The sequence below is a fragment of the Fukomys damarensis genome, unplaced genomic scaffold (genome assembly GCF_012274545.1).
Source record: "Fukomys damarensis isolate Sample0158 unplaced genomic scaffold, DMR_v1.0_HiC HiC_scaffold_20, whole genome shotgun sequence".
Taxonomy (NCBI): domain Eukaryota; kingdom Metazoa; phylum Chordata; class Mammalia; order Rodentia; family Bathyergidae; genus Fukomys; species Fukomys damarensis.
The window spans coordinates 28,640,273-28,654,414 of record NW_022900932.1 but is presented as its reverse complement, the minus strand read 5'-3'; the positions used below and the strand labels follow the sequence as shown (position 1 = coordinate 28,654,414).

Below are 14,142 nucleotides of genomic sequence, written 5' to 3'. Positions count from 1 at the left end.
GTTATCTTCCTGTTACTTACGGGTAGGCAAATGTATTTTGAATGTTGACAGAGCTGAGTAAATACACTCATCATGTTATTGAATCAGGTTTCAGAGGCTGAGCCTCCACATCAGAAGACGAGCAGATCCTTACAGAAGAGGGGAGGAAATAGTGAACATCGGGGGAGTCGGTGACCTCGGGAGCTATGTTCCTCCCAGCACTTTCTGGCCCCTCTACCCCTAATCAGTCAGGTAGCAGATACATGGCTGGGCGCTAAGAGACTGGATATCCTGAGGTTTACTAAAAGCCAAATACATTATTCAAAGTTACGGTTTTGACGAATGCTGCTTCCCTGCACCATACAGTCACCTAATAATATGACCTTATACCTGATCGAAAACTGCTCCATGCTTTGCAATGATACTTAACATTCCCTTGTAGATAAAAACATGCTACTCAAGCTATGCACTATTTAAAAAACACTTTCAAGCGAGTATCTCCTCCATAAGACAAATGAACAATAATATTCATAAAGATAAGAGGCATACAAATGACACAAAAACTAATTAGAAAGTAAAACTATAAAAACTAAAAGTAAAAGCTTTCTTTTTTTCTCATTGAGTTTCTTGGTACATTCTAGATATACAGTACAGGTATATTCATCATTGGGATCTTGTACCTTTACATGACAGGTCTTGGTTCTCATTTTTTCCCCTTACCCCTGCCCTCTCTTCACCCCCTCCTCCCTTCCCTATTTACAAAGACTTTGTTTCCATTTTTTCATTTTCTCATATGTTTCCCCTTACTTCCTTTCCCTTACTCTTCCCACTTCCCCTACACCTTTCTTTAAAAGCAGCATCTTATGTGACTAATGAATAACATGCAAGCAGAATAGTGAAATTCAGGTGGGGGTGGGGATAGGGCTTGAACTCCAGTGGCTATGGGTTCAAGTTCTACCTCTGCTTTTTGCAGTAATTGAAATTCAATTTCTAAGCCTCAATCTGTTCATCAGCCAAATGGGAATAAAGCCAGCATATTCAGAAGTCTTAACTGAAACAAAAGCCTTTAGTACCTACCAATTATTTTCTGTAAATGGAACCTAACTTCCCCTAGCAGGTTTCCTATGATGTCAAACTGAGGGTTGCTAGCAAAGCCTAAAAACATCTCATTTTGAAATTTTTGAGAACTTCCATTTTTGCCAACTCCCCTCTCTGAAACTTCTCACTCATTTTCCTTATTAAGGTTAAAAATAAAGGTTACTTCAGAAGTCCTATGACATCTTTTCTATGCCAATGGCAAGAAAAGGATCTGGTAAAACCCATGGTGACTGAACTATAACATATTGTCTATGTTTTCAGGGGAAGTATCTTTCTGATATTGGTGTTAAATTCTTACCTTTCTACAAATTGTATTCATCTTCAAAATTTGTTGTTTCTGAAGCCTTAAGATTTTAAAAGTCAGTTTCTTCCACAGTTTTTTCATAAAAATGACAAGTATGACAGGAAGGCTTTGGCAAACATGTGGAAATGGACTCATTTAAAATACCAAAAAGGTCAACTGAAACAAAATGATGTTTGCCACATATCTTAAACAAAACAAAACATTTGGGGACATGCTGTTTATATTTCTTTACCATTTGTAAGATTATGGTCCTGTTAAGGTAAGATAGATTTTTACTAATTACATGATGTGAAAGTCATTTTGTGTCCAACTTCAATTTGTTTATTTCACTTAGTAATGTCACCCTCTCACTCACTAGGCCCCCTTCTGTACTACTCCTTTGGAGAAAAAGTTAAATCATAAGTGTGATTCTACTAGGGATTTTCTACTGGGAAAAACCCTATCACGGCATTTCATGGTCCAGGAAGGAATGATTCATCTCACAGGGCTCAGTAATGTACTCTGTGAAAACAGTGCTCCCAGAGATAATTTGGGGGCAACTCCAGGTGTGGAGAGGCAGGAAAAGCAGGAGGCTGGAAGTCAGACTGATCTGGCTTTGAATTCCAACTCTATATTTACTAATTGTGTGACTCTAGAGAAACTCTCAGAGTATAGCTTTTCCTAATCCAAGAAACCAGGATAATAATACCCATGTCATAAGGATTCAATACAATGGTCTATCTACTTCGAGCACCCAGAAGAGTGCCTGGCCCATCGGGAGCTCAATAAATAAAAGAACAGGTAAATCCTTCTCCACGTGTATGTGCTACGTTGTCTGTCTTCTGAGAATAAAAAATCAGAGTCTATGATGAAAATGTCTAAGGAAAGGTGTCTGGGCTTCAGGCTCCGTGTTTTAGGTGAAGTTCTGAGTGGTAGTTATGAAAGGTGACCAATTAGCCAAGCGTAAGGTCATTTCCTGTGTGTGACTGAAACAGCTGGAGGTCCCATAAAGCACAATCTGAGAAAGCAAGGGAAGGGAAAGGGTGGCAGAGGAAGACCACCCATGGACTACTGTGGGTTCAGAAAACAGGCATAAAAGGTGTGAGGTTCCAGTGTTCACATCGGTCATTCCTGCCTCGGCCCCCAACTATCCTGCAATGACCACAACATCTGTGCTTGTGGCTATTTTATCTAGAGAGTATGATAAAATCATTGCTGATGGATTACATACAAATGCATATATGTGTGTATACATACTGTATATCTTATCGATACACTAAGTAACAATTTGCTCTTTCTAAAAGATCACAATTTATTTTTGAGACAGGGTCTTACTAGGCAGCCCAGGCTGGCCTTGAACTCATGATGATCCTGCTACTTCTCAGCCTCCCAAATGCTGTAATTACAGACCATACCTGGCAAAGATCACAATATATATAATATATAATAAAGATCCTTTCATTCAGCCCAAATAAGTACTTTTGGCCCAAACAATACTTCAACATTTATGTTTGATCTGTAAAGCGGTGTTCATTTGTTAAAAGAATCTTTTGAGATTTCCTGTATCGATGCATACGTTCCTAAAGCTTCCTTTCATGTCTACCCAGGCAATCATTTAAATACTGAGAAACTAACTAATAACAGTGTTAGTAAATGCAAAATGTAGTTAAGACATGAGTCTTCAAATGTATGTCTCAAAATGATGGATTTAATTCTCAGAGGACTATGAAAGAGATTGCAAAGAACCAAACCACAGAACTCAATGGTTATATGGCAATAGTAATCTATCAGTAAAATTTCACATAATGAATCATTTCAGCAAATGATTTTCTGAGTGCCACATTCCCTCATTTTCTTGGTTCCTGTATTTCCTTCTTGGCTATAGTCACTCAATTACATCTGAGAGCCCAATACCATAGGAGAGGAAGCTAGAAACTCTTGTTAAATACTCCCTTTTATGCCAGGAACTTGGCAAAATGCATTCATTTCCATTCTTTCTACTAAAAAAATTAATATCACGTTAGATCAGTATGGAAACTGTGGCACAAAGAGATGAAATACAAAGCACAGAACTAATTAGTAGCTGCTTTAATATTAATTCCTAACTAGCCCACTATGACAAATTGTAATCCTTGCCCTACTCTCCACATTTCTTTATTGTGTACCTACTGTTTAATGCTTTTACCCCTCTAGTAAAATTTAGTGTGTTTTTATAACTTCTTTAACTGTATAGATTTCTTTTTTAATTTTATTTTTTGGGTAACAGGGATCGAACTCAGGATCTTGCGCTTGTGAGGCAGGCACAGGTGCCACTGAGCTAAATCCCGGGCCCTAATTGTATAGATTTCTTATAAAATATTATTTCATTAGGATAAAACAATGCTGTTTGTTTTATCAGAGACACAAGATTTTGGGAGGCATGTACATGTAGAATGCAGATGTTTCAGTTTCTCTGACTTTTGGTACCTAAAAAATCTTAAGCTTCCTTCCTTTCACCCCTCCAATGGTCTAGTTCCCTTTCACAATTTTTAACATATAGTTCATATATCTTCCCTTTCCAATGATGGCAGTAGGGGAATTTTGTTCTGCCAACTGGCAGACTACAGACTTGGCAGAAAAGAATAGTAGTCTTCTTTCAATCTATTGAACTTAATGGGCTTCATGTAAGTTTTAAGAGAACCAAGAATAGGCTCTAATTAGTCAGAGGGTTGCCAATGACTGAAAAATAATACACTAGGACCAGTTAAATCAAAATGGAGACCTATACATGCTATAAGCAGATCCATAGCAGACAATAATGGACCATCCTATCTCTTGACGTCACTCCTGTTCCCTGACAGCACAATGTTGAGTGAACAGGATAAGCACCAGAAAACAAATCTGACTTACATGTCACTGATTCAAACTCAATTTTTATTGCTTTCCTCTCAACTCTTCTAATTATAATTTGTAAAGACTAAAACACCAATTGGGGCAAAAGTATAGGAGACTGCTTGTTTTCAAATGTTATTTTTTTCTGTAAAAAGATTTCTTTGGAATAAAATTTGAATAATTTAATCAATAGTATAACATTGTGTTTAGACAATCTCCTTTAATATTTAACCTATACTTCAATCAATACATGTAAGCCAACAGTTTTTTTAGTGACTGTGTTCCACTTAAAACTATTTAAAATTTATAAGTACATTCACAAATAAAATGGCTTATACAATTTGTAGAAATTGCATTTAAATTTAAATGATTTATAAAAATCCAAGTATGAAATAATTTAACTCTGAACATCTCAAATGTGATTATTCTTCTCTTGACATGCAAATTCACCCTGGACACCCAGTAATAAGAAAGTTCCTGAAGAAAGCCTCTCCTGTAGTGTCTTTGACAGCCCCCTAAACAAGGGACCAAGAACTACCATGACAACCTTGGTTTCAAGTCCAACTATTTCTGTGACCTCCAGTAAGTTGCAAAACAAAGCTAAACTTTGGTTAACACTTCTGTACAAGGGGTTAAAATGACGCCATTAGGGTGTTGACATAGATTCAAAGAAAACAGACCCCAAAGGCCCTTCATACACAGAGATCCATCAAAACAATAATTCTTTTTTCTTTGTCTTTTATTCCATCTTTGCCTAGCGGTGTGAGAAGGATCTAAGGAAAGCAGGTAGATGGCCATGCAGGTTCCTCCTGTGTGCTACCGGCACCTACACAGTGATAGGCACAATCTAAGTGCACACCAAATTTTGATTAAATGAGCAGATGCAGGAGAATGCAATATGTTTAATATATAGCTTTAGAATAATTTAACTAGAAAGAAAATAAACCTGTGTCAACCCCTCTTTTTCTCCAAACAGACTTTTGCAAAGCTATCATTTTTCTATATTGAGACTCAAAAAAAAAACAAAAAACAAAAAACAAAAGAAAAAAAAACACAGTTAAAAATATAACTTCTTGCCAAAGGAAAACTAAGAGATAGGCAAGATTATAGGGCTTCAGCATAATGAAGAAATAGTTATCAGTAACTGGAGTATGGACGTGAAATTTCTACCTAGAAATTTTAAAATATATTCAGACATTAATAAACATATAATTTATACTAACATAATCTTGCAGTGCTCATAATGGTAGTTGATCAAGAACAAGAAAGTGATAATGAATATTGTTAATGAACAGGTGATAACAAGATTTATCAAGAAAATTATGTACTGTGATAGTAATGAACATAAAAAAATCAATCAGCTGACAAATTTTACTTAAGAGCATCCTTGTTTCTAAATAATCCAAGATGGGATGTCAAAGGACAAAGTTCTGCTGCCTCCCCTGAGAGTGAGCCCAGCCTTCTACCCATCCTCTTCTGAATGTGGAAGAATGGAGACAAGCTACAGCCAGACGTCCACCTGAGGAGCTCACCTGCTGGGCTTCTGTGAATTAACAAGTCGGCATGATCCTTGAAGGCTTGGGATAAAAAGAACTCTTTTGTTATGTTCATTCTGAACAACAAAAAGGACAACAACCACCAACACTGTATGGGTCTTACTTTGTGCCAAAACCTGTTCTAAAAGTAAACCACTGAAATCTCCTTACAACCTTATGACCAAGTTCACATTATCACTTTTTGCTAGTGAAGAGACTAAGGCACTGAGAGGTTAAATTATTTCCCCAACGCCATACAGCCAAGTGATAGCACCAGCATCTGCTCTCAGAAGAACTTATTCTAAACCTAAGCTTTGGTTAACACTTGCTAACTCTTAATCATTACACAAGACTGCCTCTCATCCATCTGTCCATCCACTCATCCATCCATCCATCCCCCATTCATCCTCCAAGCCCCATTCTGGTTGCAGCAAATAATTATGATAGCTCCTGTGGCTTAAAACAGCTCCTGGTGAGCCAGACATGTCAACCTAATTGTAATATAGGATATCAAGTGTACTCATAAGGAGACCAGGCTTTCAAGAACTTGAAACCCTTATACGAAGGTGAACAGGAAATAGAGCAGGTTCCCTTTACTTTACCAGGGCTGAAACAGCAGTGAACTGCAGACGTCCAGGAGCTGCAGTGCCTCCCCGGCCTGGCATCTTACGCCATAGACATGACTGACAGGGAAGATACAAGGAAGGCCTGTGGCATGCAGAGAGCAACGAGCATCTACAGCAACAAATGCCACTATCCTTCTTGTCTTCTTGAGTCTGTTTCTTGAGGCTGGGGGTGTTTCATGATAATAAACTTAGTGGCTAAATGCGGATTCTAAAGACATGTGACCCAAATTGAAGTCTAGGTCCATCACTTATTAACTGTAGGAATTCGGATAAATTATTTCAAGTCTTGGTTTTATCTAGCAAAAATGAGGATGAAAATTACTGCCTGCATTATAGAGGGAAGGCAGAGAGAAAAAGTGATTAATAATTCCAGGGACTCTCTTTACACACTGCCTGACACACTATCAAGTACCTAGCACACTGCTGTGTTCTCATTACACCAATGTGTCTTTAAGGATTTGAAGTCCTGGTGTTGGTAATTTTTATTTATATCTTCAAAAATATCTTTTTTTAAAATAAAGAAGGCAAAATATTAAAATCCATTAGGGAGGGTAGGAAAATACCACAATCCAGGTTTAGAAACATGCTACCTATTAAAGACTCCGATTTTAAGTAACAAGCTATCATTGACAAGATTTTATGAAACAAGCCTACTTTCACATGTTGTATAGCTATGAAATTGGCAATATTATATCATGCCTATGGATGGTCAAGAATACAAGCTAGAGATATTACCCAAATTGGAATCCTATCTCTATCAATGACTACTGTGGGACAACCAACTTAAAGGATGGTGACTCATTTTCTTCATCTGCAAAATGGGAATAAAAATAGCTTATCAGTAAGGTTATTGTGAAGATTAAATAAGCTTCCATCTATAATACAGTGTAAAGCCCTATCTGCTGTATAAGAAATGGTCAATAAATATCCTGGGGAAAAAAGACATGAATTCAGGAAATGTAATTCTTCATCTTCCCCTTCAAGCCAGGAACTTGGCAGCTTCCCTAGAATCTGATCTCTCCTTCTTGCTTCCTACCTACAATCCCTTGCCAAGTTCTACCGAGTCTTCCCTTAAATATCTTTTGTATGCTGCACCCCCTCTCCCGTGGCAGAGTCTCCCCCAGTCCGGGCTCTCAGCATCTCATGCCTGAATCACCATCAGAGCTTCCTGACTGCTCTCCCTGCTGCTGTCTACAACACTGTGAGTGAAGGACGGCTCCAAATCACAGAGTGAGTCACAGTCCAGTCTGCCGTGACAACCACCACCGGTGAAGTCTCTCCTCTCCCTCTGAGCACAGTAATTTCCAAACCCTAAAAAGATGGCATGCAAGGGTCTTCAAGCTCTGGCCCCTGCTGACTTTTCCTGCCGTATACTCAGGTCCATTTTGCTGTAGGCATCCCAAAATACTGTATCCCATACATCCTAACGGGCTCTCCTACTTCCATCACCTTGGGCATGGCATTCCTGTCCTTCTTCTTGTCCATCTCCAACTCCTCTTCAAGGCTCAGGTTCCCTGGACTCTTCCAGGAGCCCATTCCAGTCACGACTAGGAGACTCTGTGGCTGTCTCTTCACACCTTGTGTATGGTGGTTAGTGGTGCTTTAGAGTTTCTCCCTAACTCTGTTGGGGGCCATAATACCATTGTCACTATTCCTTGTCTACCTTTGTCTCTGATTTTTGATGTGATCTCTGATTCATGGAAGTCACTCAGTAAATGCTTGCTGAGGAATGCAAGAACGAAGCAGCAAATACTCCTGCTTTGCCACTGGTCATGAGTGTGACATCAGTAATCACAAATATTGTCAATCGTGGAACTAATTAATCACTTTATCCCAGCATCTAGCACTGCGTATATATGCATGTGCATATATGTATGTGTGGCTATATATATGAAAAAGAGAGAAACCCCATAATGCTTCCCTTAGCATCAAGGAATACAAATTTCCTTAGTTACCTTAAAATTATTTTTGATAAGGCATACTAAATATTTATGAACATATATTCATATGCTAAAATCTCTTTGGTTGGATACTACATAAGGGCTAATTCTTCTAATATTCCTTACTATGGAAATGTATAATACAGCTTATAAAAAAGGGAGAAAAACATACATGTGACATGGTACCAGAAGCTGCTGGCAACTACAGACATATAGGGATGGCAGCCTGTACCCAAGAAGGGCATTAGTGACTTCAAACCCTCATTGTTCATGGTAGGGTCAGCCACCAACTTAAAGACACCTGTGGGTCATGGATCCTGCTGGGGCAGAGGATACAAGAAGTTAAGTTGTTTAGGACAGGGACCCAGCATCAACCCACCAAAGGCACTCTGGCCATGTTGCCCATCAGGAGAGGATTGGAAAGAGGAAAATAAAATGGGGAAGAGCAGAGCAAAAGTGTGACAAACACTTATACATGCATTGTCATGCAGTCTTTAAACTAGATATTCACTGAAACTTTTTAACTTTTCCTTGGAAGTGAAAAAAATTGGAGAGACAAAACTAAGGCTTAAAGTCTGGGGCTACAGCTCAGTGGTAGAGAGTGTGCTTAGTATGCACATGGCTCTGGGATTTTTAGGCCTCAGCACAAGTATGTAGACACACACACACACACACACACACACACACACAAATGAAGATTAGCCCACATAGATGCATTTCCCTTTAACGAATGGGAATTTTTTTAAACATTACTTAAGTTGTGTCAAGAATAAAATCGATCTTTGTTAAAATTCAGCTAATTATAAATTCCTAGAAGTTCTCTATGTTTTTCACTGGTAATTACATATTCATGTTAACATATTCAAAATAAACCAAATGTGTAACTCATTGTGATTTAAAAACAAAACAAAACAGAAGAAGCTGGGTGCAGTGGTGCACGCCTGTAAACTCAGCACTTGGGTAGCTGAGACAGAAGGATCACAAGTTCCAAGTCTTGCCTGGGCAACTTAGTGAAAGCCTATGTTAAACAAGATAGGGCCAGAGATTTAGCTCAGTGGTGTCACCGCCCACCTCAGAAGCTCAAGGTCTGGAGTTCGACTCCCAGTATAAAAAAAACAAATTTAAAAAGATAAAAGCCTGGGGACATATCTCAGTACCATCAAAAGAAAACAGAAGAACCTTATGAAATATGAACCCAGTGTTCGGTCTACATATGTACTATAATTTAATTATAATTTCTAGTATAGTCCATGCTGTGTGATAATGTATGATACAGCTACATTCAACACAGGTTCATCTTGGGTTTGTTCAAGTTTGAATTACAGGATTGCTAAGGACCCAGTTATTTTATAAACAGACATTCTTTTATTTAATAACAGATAATAGTAGCTTAGATATTTCCTAAGCTTTTCTATTTTGTGATTTTATGTGAGTAGTCACTGTTACTTTTATGTAATTAAAAGATCCTAGGGGGTATTTCCACCAAGCATAACTATCCCATAATTACCCAAAAAATAATATTTAAGTGGTTTTTTTTTCTATTGACATGGTGTCTACAATATAGAATAGAGCAGCCCTCATGCTTTAATTATGATCTTGGAAAAAATAAAGATACTCAAAGTCAAAACAATTCACTTTGTAGAGAATAAAGGTTATGTATGCTACTGCACTGAAGGAAATCGAGAGTATCTTCAAAATGATTGGATCTGAACTCTGTACACAGAGCACAGTCCAGGCAATAATGTGATTACGAATGCAGTCATCCTTCAAGATATACGGTACCTTTGATAGGGAATAGACCTTTTCCGCTCTGCTAGGAATTATCAAGTACAACAGCAATGGACATGGTATCTGAGAGGCACTTCTTGGCTCTGCTCTGAGAATGTCCTGAGAACACCACTTCCAAAACTGCCTGCACATTTACAATAGCGATATTGATATTTCTCTATGTTCCCTTCTGGTTGCCAAGAGATTTACATTGGACAGACTCTGTTGTACTCATAACAAAGCATTTGGGTCCACAAAGCGTTTGCTTTAGCTCAGTGAGCCCTGAAGCTGCCTTTGCCTCATCTTTTCCCTATTTTGCTTCCAAGTCAAACAGGGGCCCAGGCAGAAAGGCAGCAGCTCCATCCTCACCGCATAGGAGACCGCTGCACAGAAACCGGTAAGGCTGACAACCTTTACCTATGGTGTCAACCTGAATGATGACACCACATCTTTACACAAGTTTACATCCCTTTCCGCCCGTTTTGCATGGTGTGTGGGGGTTGGGGTGGAGAAACAGAAGTGTAGACGGGGGCAATCAATAGTGACCTTCCCACCCAGTAATCCAGTAAGATTAGACCAGAATCTGGCAAAACAGGGCTACTTCATGACAAGTGCATTGTGCAAGGCTTTGAGATGCCTGCACAGAAGTCCTTACCCAAAGTTTGCACTTTTATGAAAATATATTCAAGAAGTTTATTTATAAGAATATCAAAGTGGAAATGATCTATTTTTAATATCCTGCAGCAAACACAACAGGAGCCCACCAAATTTGGTTTCCTAAAAATCTATCCTGCTACAAAAGGCAGACAGCCTTTTCCTGTAGATCCCCACTCAGAAGAAAATAGCAAAGGTACCCAAAATATCTGTGGTCACTCCTGAAGAGGAGCACGCAGAGGAGGAAATCTGCATGTCATTTAGAAGGCACATGCATCAGTGCTCAGAGCAAATTAAGATGATTTTCCCCTTGGGGGTTCTCACAAAGACACATAAAAATGCTTTATGACCTGTCTTCCATATTCAGATCACAGAGTTTTAGTCAATTTTTATTCACTGCCATGGAGGAAAAGTGCTTGGGCCTCACTTAACATCTAGACCCCAGGAGTCATATTTAAGGGCAAAGCCACCAAATGCTAGATAAACCACCAACAACCTAGAGTAAACCACCAACAATGTAGACTAAGTCCCTTTTGCTTCCCTTGCATTGAGTTATCAGCAGGGGATCATCAAAGTCCTCTCTTTGATCTTAAGCAACCCATGCTTGAAGGTGGCAAGTCATGACCATTTCACAGGAATTACTGCATTTTAGATAATCACTCTCACCAAGCTACCAAAAACAAACCTCTTGTGATTTTAGCTTTGTTTAAAGTTATTTCTGGCAGCTGATTTCCATTGTCCAGCCTACCTAAAAAGAGGCACAAAAGAAGAAAAAAGAAGACAAAGCAGGAAATGACTTTTCTGCCACGTCTTTGAGGTCACAGATCTGCCTGAGAATTGCACACATGTGATACAGTTCCAGCACAAAAGCTCCTTTTTCCAGAGCCAGACCTCTAAGAAGTACAAAGGCTGACTCTTGACCTCTCCCTCAAACCTAAGTCATTTAACCTTGACTGGGCTGGCAACAAACTACTTTCAACTCCCTGGCAACACCTATCTGTGTACAGAAACATGTCTGAGCTGCTGGAAAGTGAGGCATGCCTTCCGCAAAGCCCAGCACTCACCCCCAGGAGGAACCTTCCCTGGCAGAGCCCAGCCTTGTGGCCATGCTCTAGCCCTGGGCTTTATCTCTGTCCCCATTTACACACCCGATTTACACTGTACAAGTAAAAAGAGCCCTCCTTGCTTCTCACAGATGCCAGGAGGAGATTAAAACAAAAAGAATCCAGGCAAGATCTATGCTCTGGCAAACATAGCTACCTTTTTCTTCCGATCCCGGGACCGTTTGCGGTGTTTCCTTTTTTTCTCGGTCTCTTCTTCAGCATTGATTTCTAAATCCCTGTTTTTCTTTAACTGCGAGGCCGCATGAGCCATAATGCATTGAAAAAGATCCTGTCAGGCACGCGGGGCTTTCTTGTAAAAGGTGATCTCCTCAGGCACCTTTAATCAGGCGTGCAGCAGCCTTTCACTCACTGGAGAGAAGCCTCGGACTAGAAGCAGGAAGACATTCAAAAGGCAAAGATGCTGGAGAAGCTGAAGCTTCTATTTAAAAACCAAAAGAGCAGGGTCCAGACTTCATCCTGCACCTTCCTTTACCTGAACCTCCACACAGGAGTTTAGCCATCGTAATGCATTTACCGTAGTGAAGACAGCTGGGACAGAGGAAGCTGTATTATGGCTGTATCCCCTGCCACCAGCTGGAAGTGTCTAAGTGATTCCTCGGGAAGGGGGAACGCGGCATAGGATGCTCCTCCAAAGGGAAGAAATCAAGAGTCACCACACATGCAGGAGAAAAATCCAGCGCTAATTCTGAAAAACTATTTTAGAATCCTTCAAAAAAAGAGAAAGGGCTGCAATTTATGCATCACCACTAGATCTGCACAGAGCATAATTTAACCCATCGTAGAATGGAGCAGTTCCTACTTTAGTTCAACTGCTGATGGTGACAAAACATATAAAATAAGACTTCAAAAAAATACGCTAAATTCGCCTATGGAAAGCCTGGCTGCATTATGAGGAAAACAATGCACGCATTGCTGGTCTTAACAGAGTGTCCTTTATGCGGAGTTATCAGCCCCAGTGCGTTTGGTGGAGGGGACTACAGAAGAGCTTGTTGTCATTTAAAAACAACACACTGATTACAACACATCACACAGAAAGCTGTGAGCACGTTGGTGTATGGAACAGATGCCTGATTCATGGGAGGTTCCCCAGGATGATCCTCTCATGTGGTCCGAGGGTCAGGGGAGGGAAAAGCCGGGCTGTCAGCAGTGTCTCTGAGGTGCTGAAATGCAGATCAGGCTTTCACGTGAGGGTTTGCTTCAATCACCTTACTATTGCTGCCACCTGAGTCCTCAATGACTGCAGCCTCTGAATATTCATTATGTGAAGCAAAGCAGCAGCAATGATCAGGGCCTGCTGGGGCGTCTTCTGTGAGGACGCATGCACCGGAAGAAATCTAATAAGTGGAACTCATTTACACACACATACACACACACACAGAGTATTCACAGTGGCAGTTTTGGCAAGAAACTGCTGAAATGTTAGAATGGACCGAAAACACATGGCCTCAATTAAGAAACCCTAATTTCACTGAGAAAATAAGGAGAAGATGTTCTTCTACTGAGAAGATTTAGTATGTGGATTTCAAAGACTCAAGTGCTTCATACTGGGTCCTTGCAGGTGGCTCTGTGCTGAGCGGAAGATGCAGACAGGACAGAGCACAAGTGAGGGTCTTCCTGGTAGGATCTGCTTAGGGGTCCCTGGATCTGTTCATCTGCTGCTTTATCAAAAACACCAGTGCAAATGCCTGCCAGCAACTTCTACTCACCAAGTCTCTGATTTGAAAAGCAAAGATCTCTCCCCTCTTTCGCTTGTAAGCTGCTTTTTCTAGTCTCTGCCAGGCAGTGACAGAAAATAGGAAGGAAAAGATTCAGGGACTACAGCATCATCTTCTTACTTCAAGTTCAATTCTCTGAGAACCACATGTTAACCATTCTGGTCATATGCTCAGGTGCATGCTTTCCACAGATGCCATCTTCCTGAAGAAAGAGCTCCAGAAAGTTTCTCCATTGCCTAGGAAAGCACCTAGCTGACCAAAGTGGGGGAGGGGAGGTGGAGAACTCAGATCCAAAGGCAGAAAAACTACATTTAGTTTCATAATAACAATGAGGATTTCTGTAGGACTGTTCATTATAAAACTAACAGGTGGAGCAGAAGAAAAAAAAATTGAAACTTTTCTATGATTCTCCCCAGAATAAATCATCTTACACTTTTGAGGAACATCCATACAATCTCTTTATTTTCCACAAGTTGAAAAGGACAGTGTGCTAAAAAACACTGGCTGGTTTCCCACTGGCTCCTAGACCTACTTTTCTCTTCTTCCTTAA

At 39.9% G+C, this 14,142-nt stretch overlaps 1 protein-coding gene across 19 annotated transcripts in view; it reads right to left on the bottom strand.

The window, feature by feature from the left end:
- Ank3 (ankyrin 3) overlaps positions 1 to 12,689 on the bottom strand; it is a 316,318-nt gene extending 303,629 nt beyond the window's left edge. For 9 of the 19 annotated variants that reach the window (XM_033766574.1, XM_033766575.1, XM_019204411.2 and 6 more), the window contains exon 1: positions 12,014 to 12,686. In XM_033766574.1, coding sequence (XP_033622465.1) covers positions 12,014 to 12,127 — 114 coding nt within the window. In that variant the 5' untranslated portion in view covers positions 12,128 to 12,686. Of the gene's footprint in view, positions 1 to 12,013 lie in introns of all 19 variants that reach the window. The other 10 variants (XM_019204427.2, XM_010602950.3, XM_019204423.2 and 7 more) reach the window with 6 other exon arrangements.
- Positions 12,690 to 14,142: the final 1,453 nt, after the last annotated feature.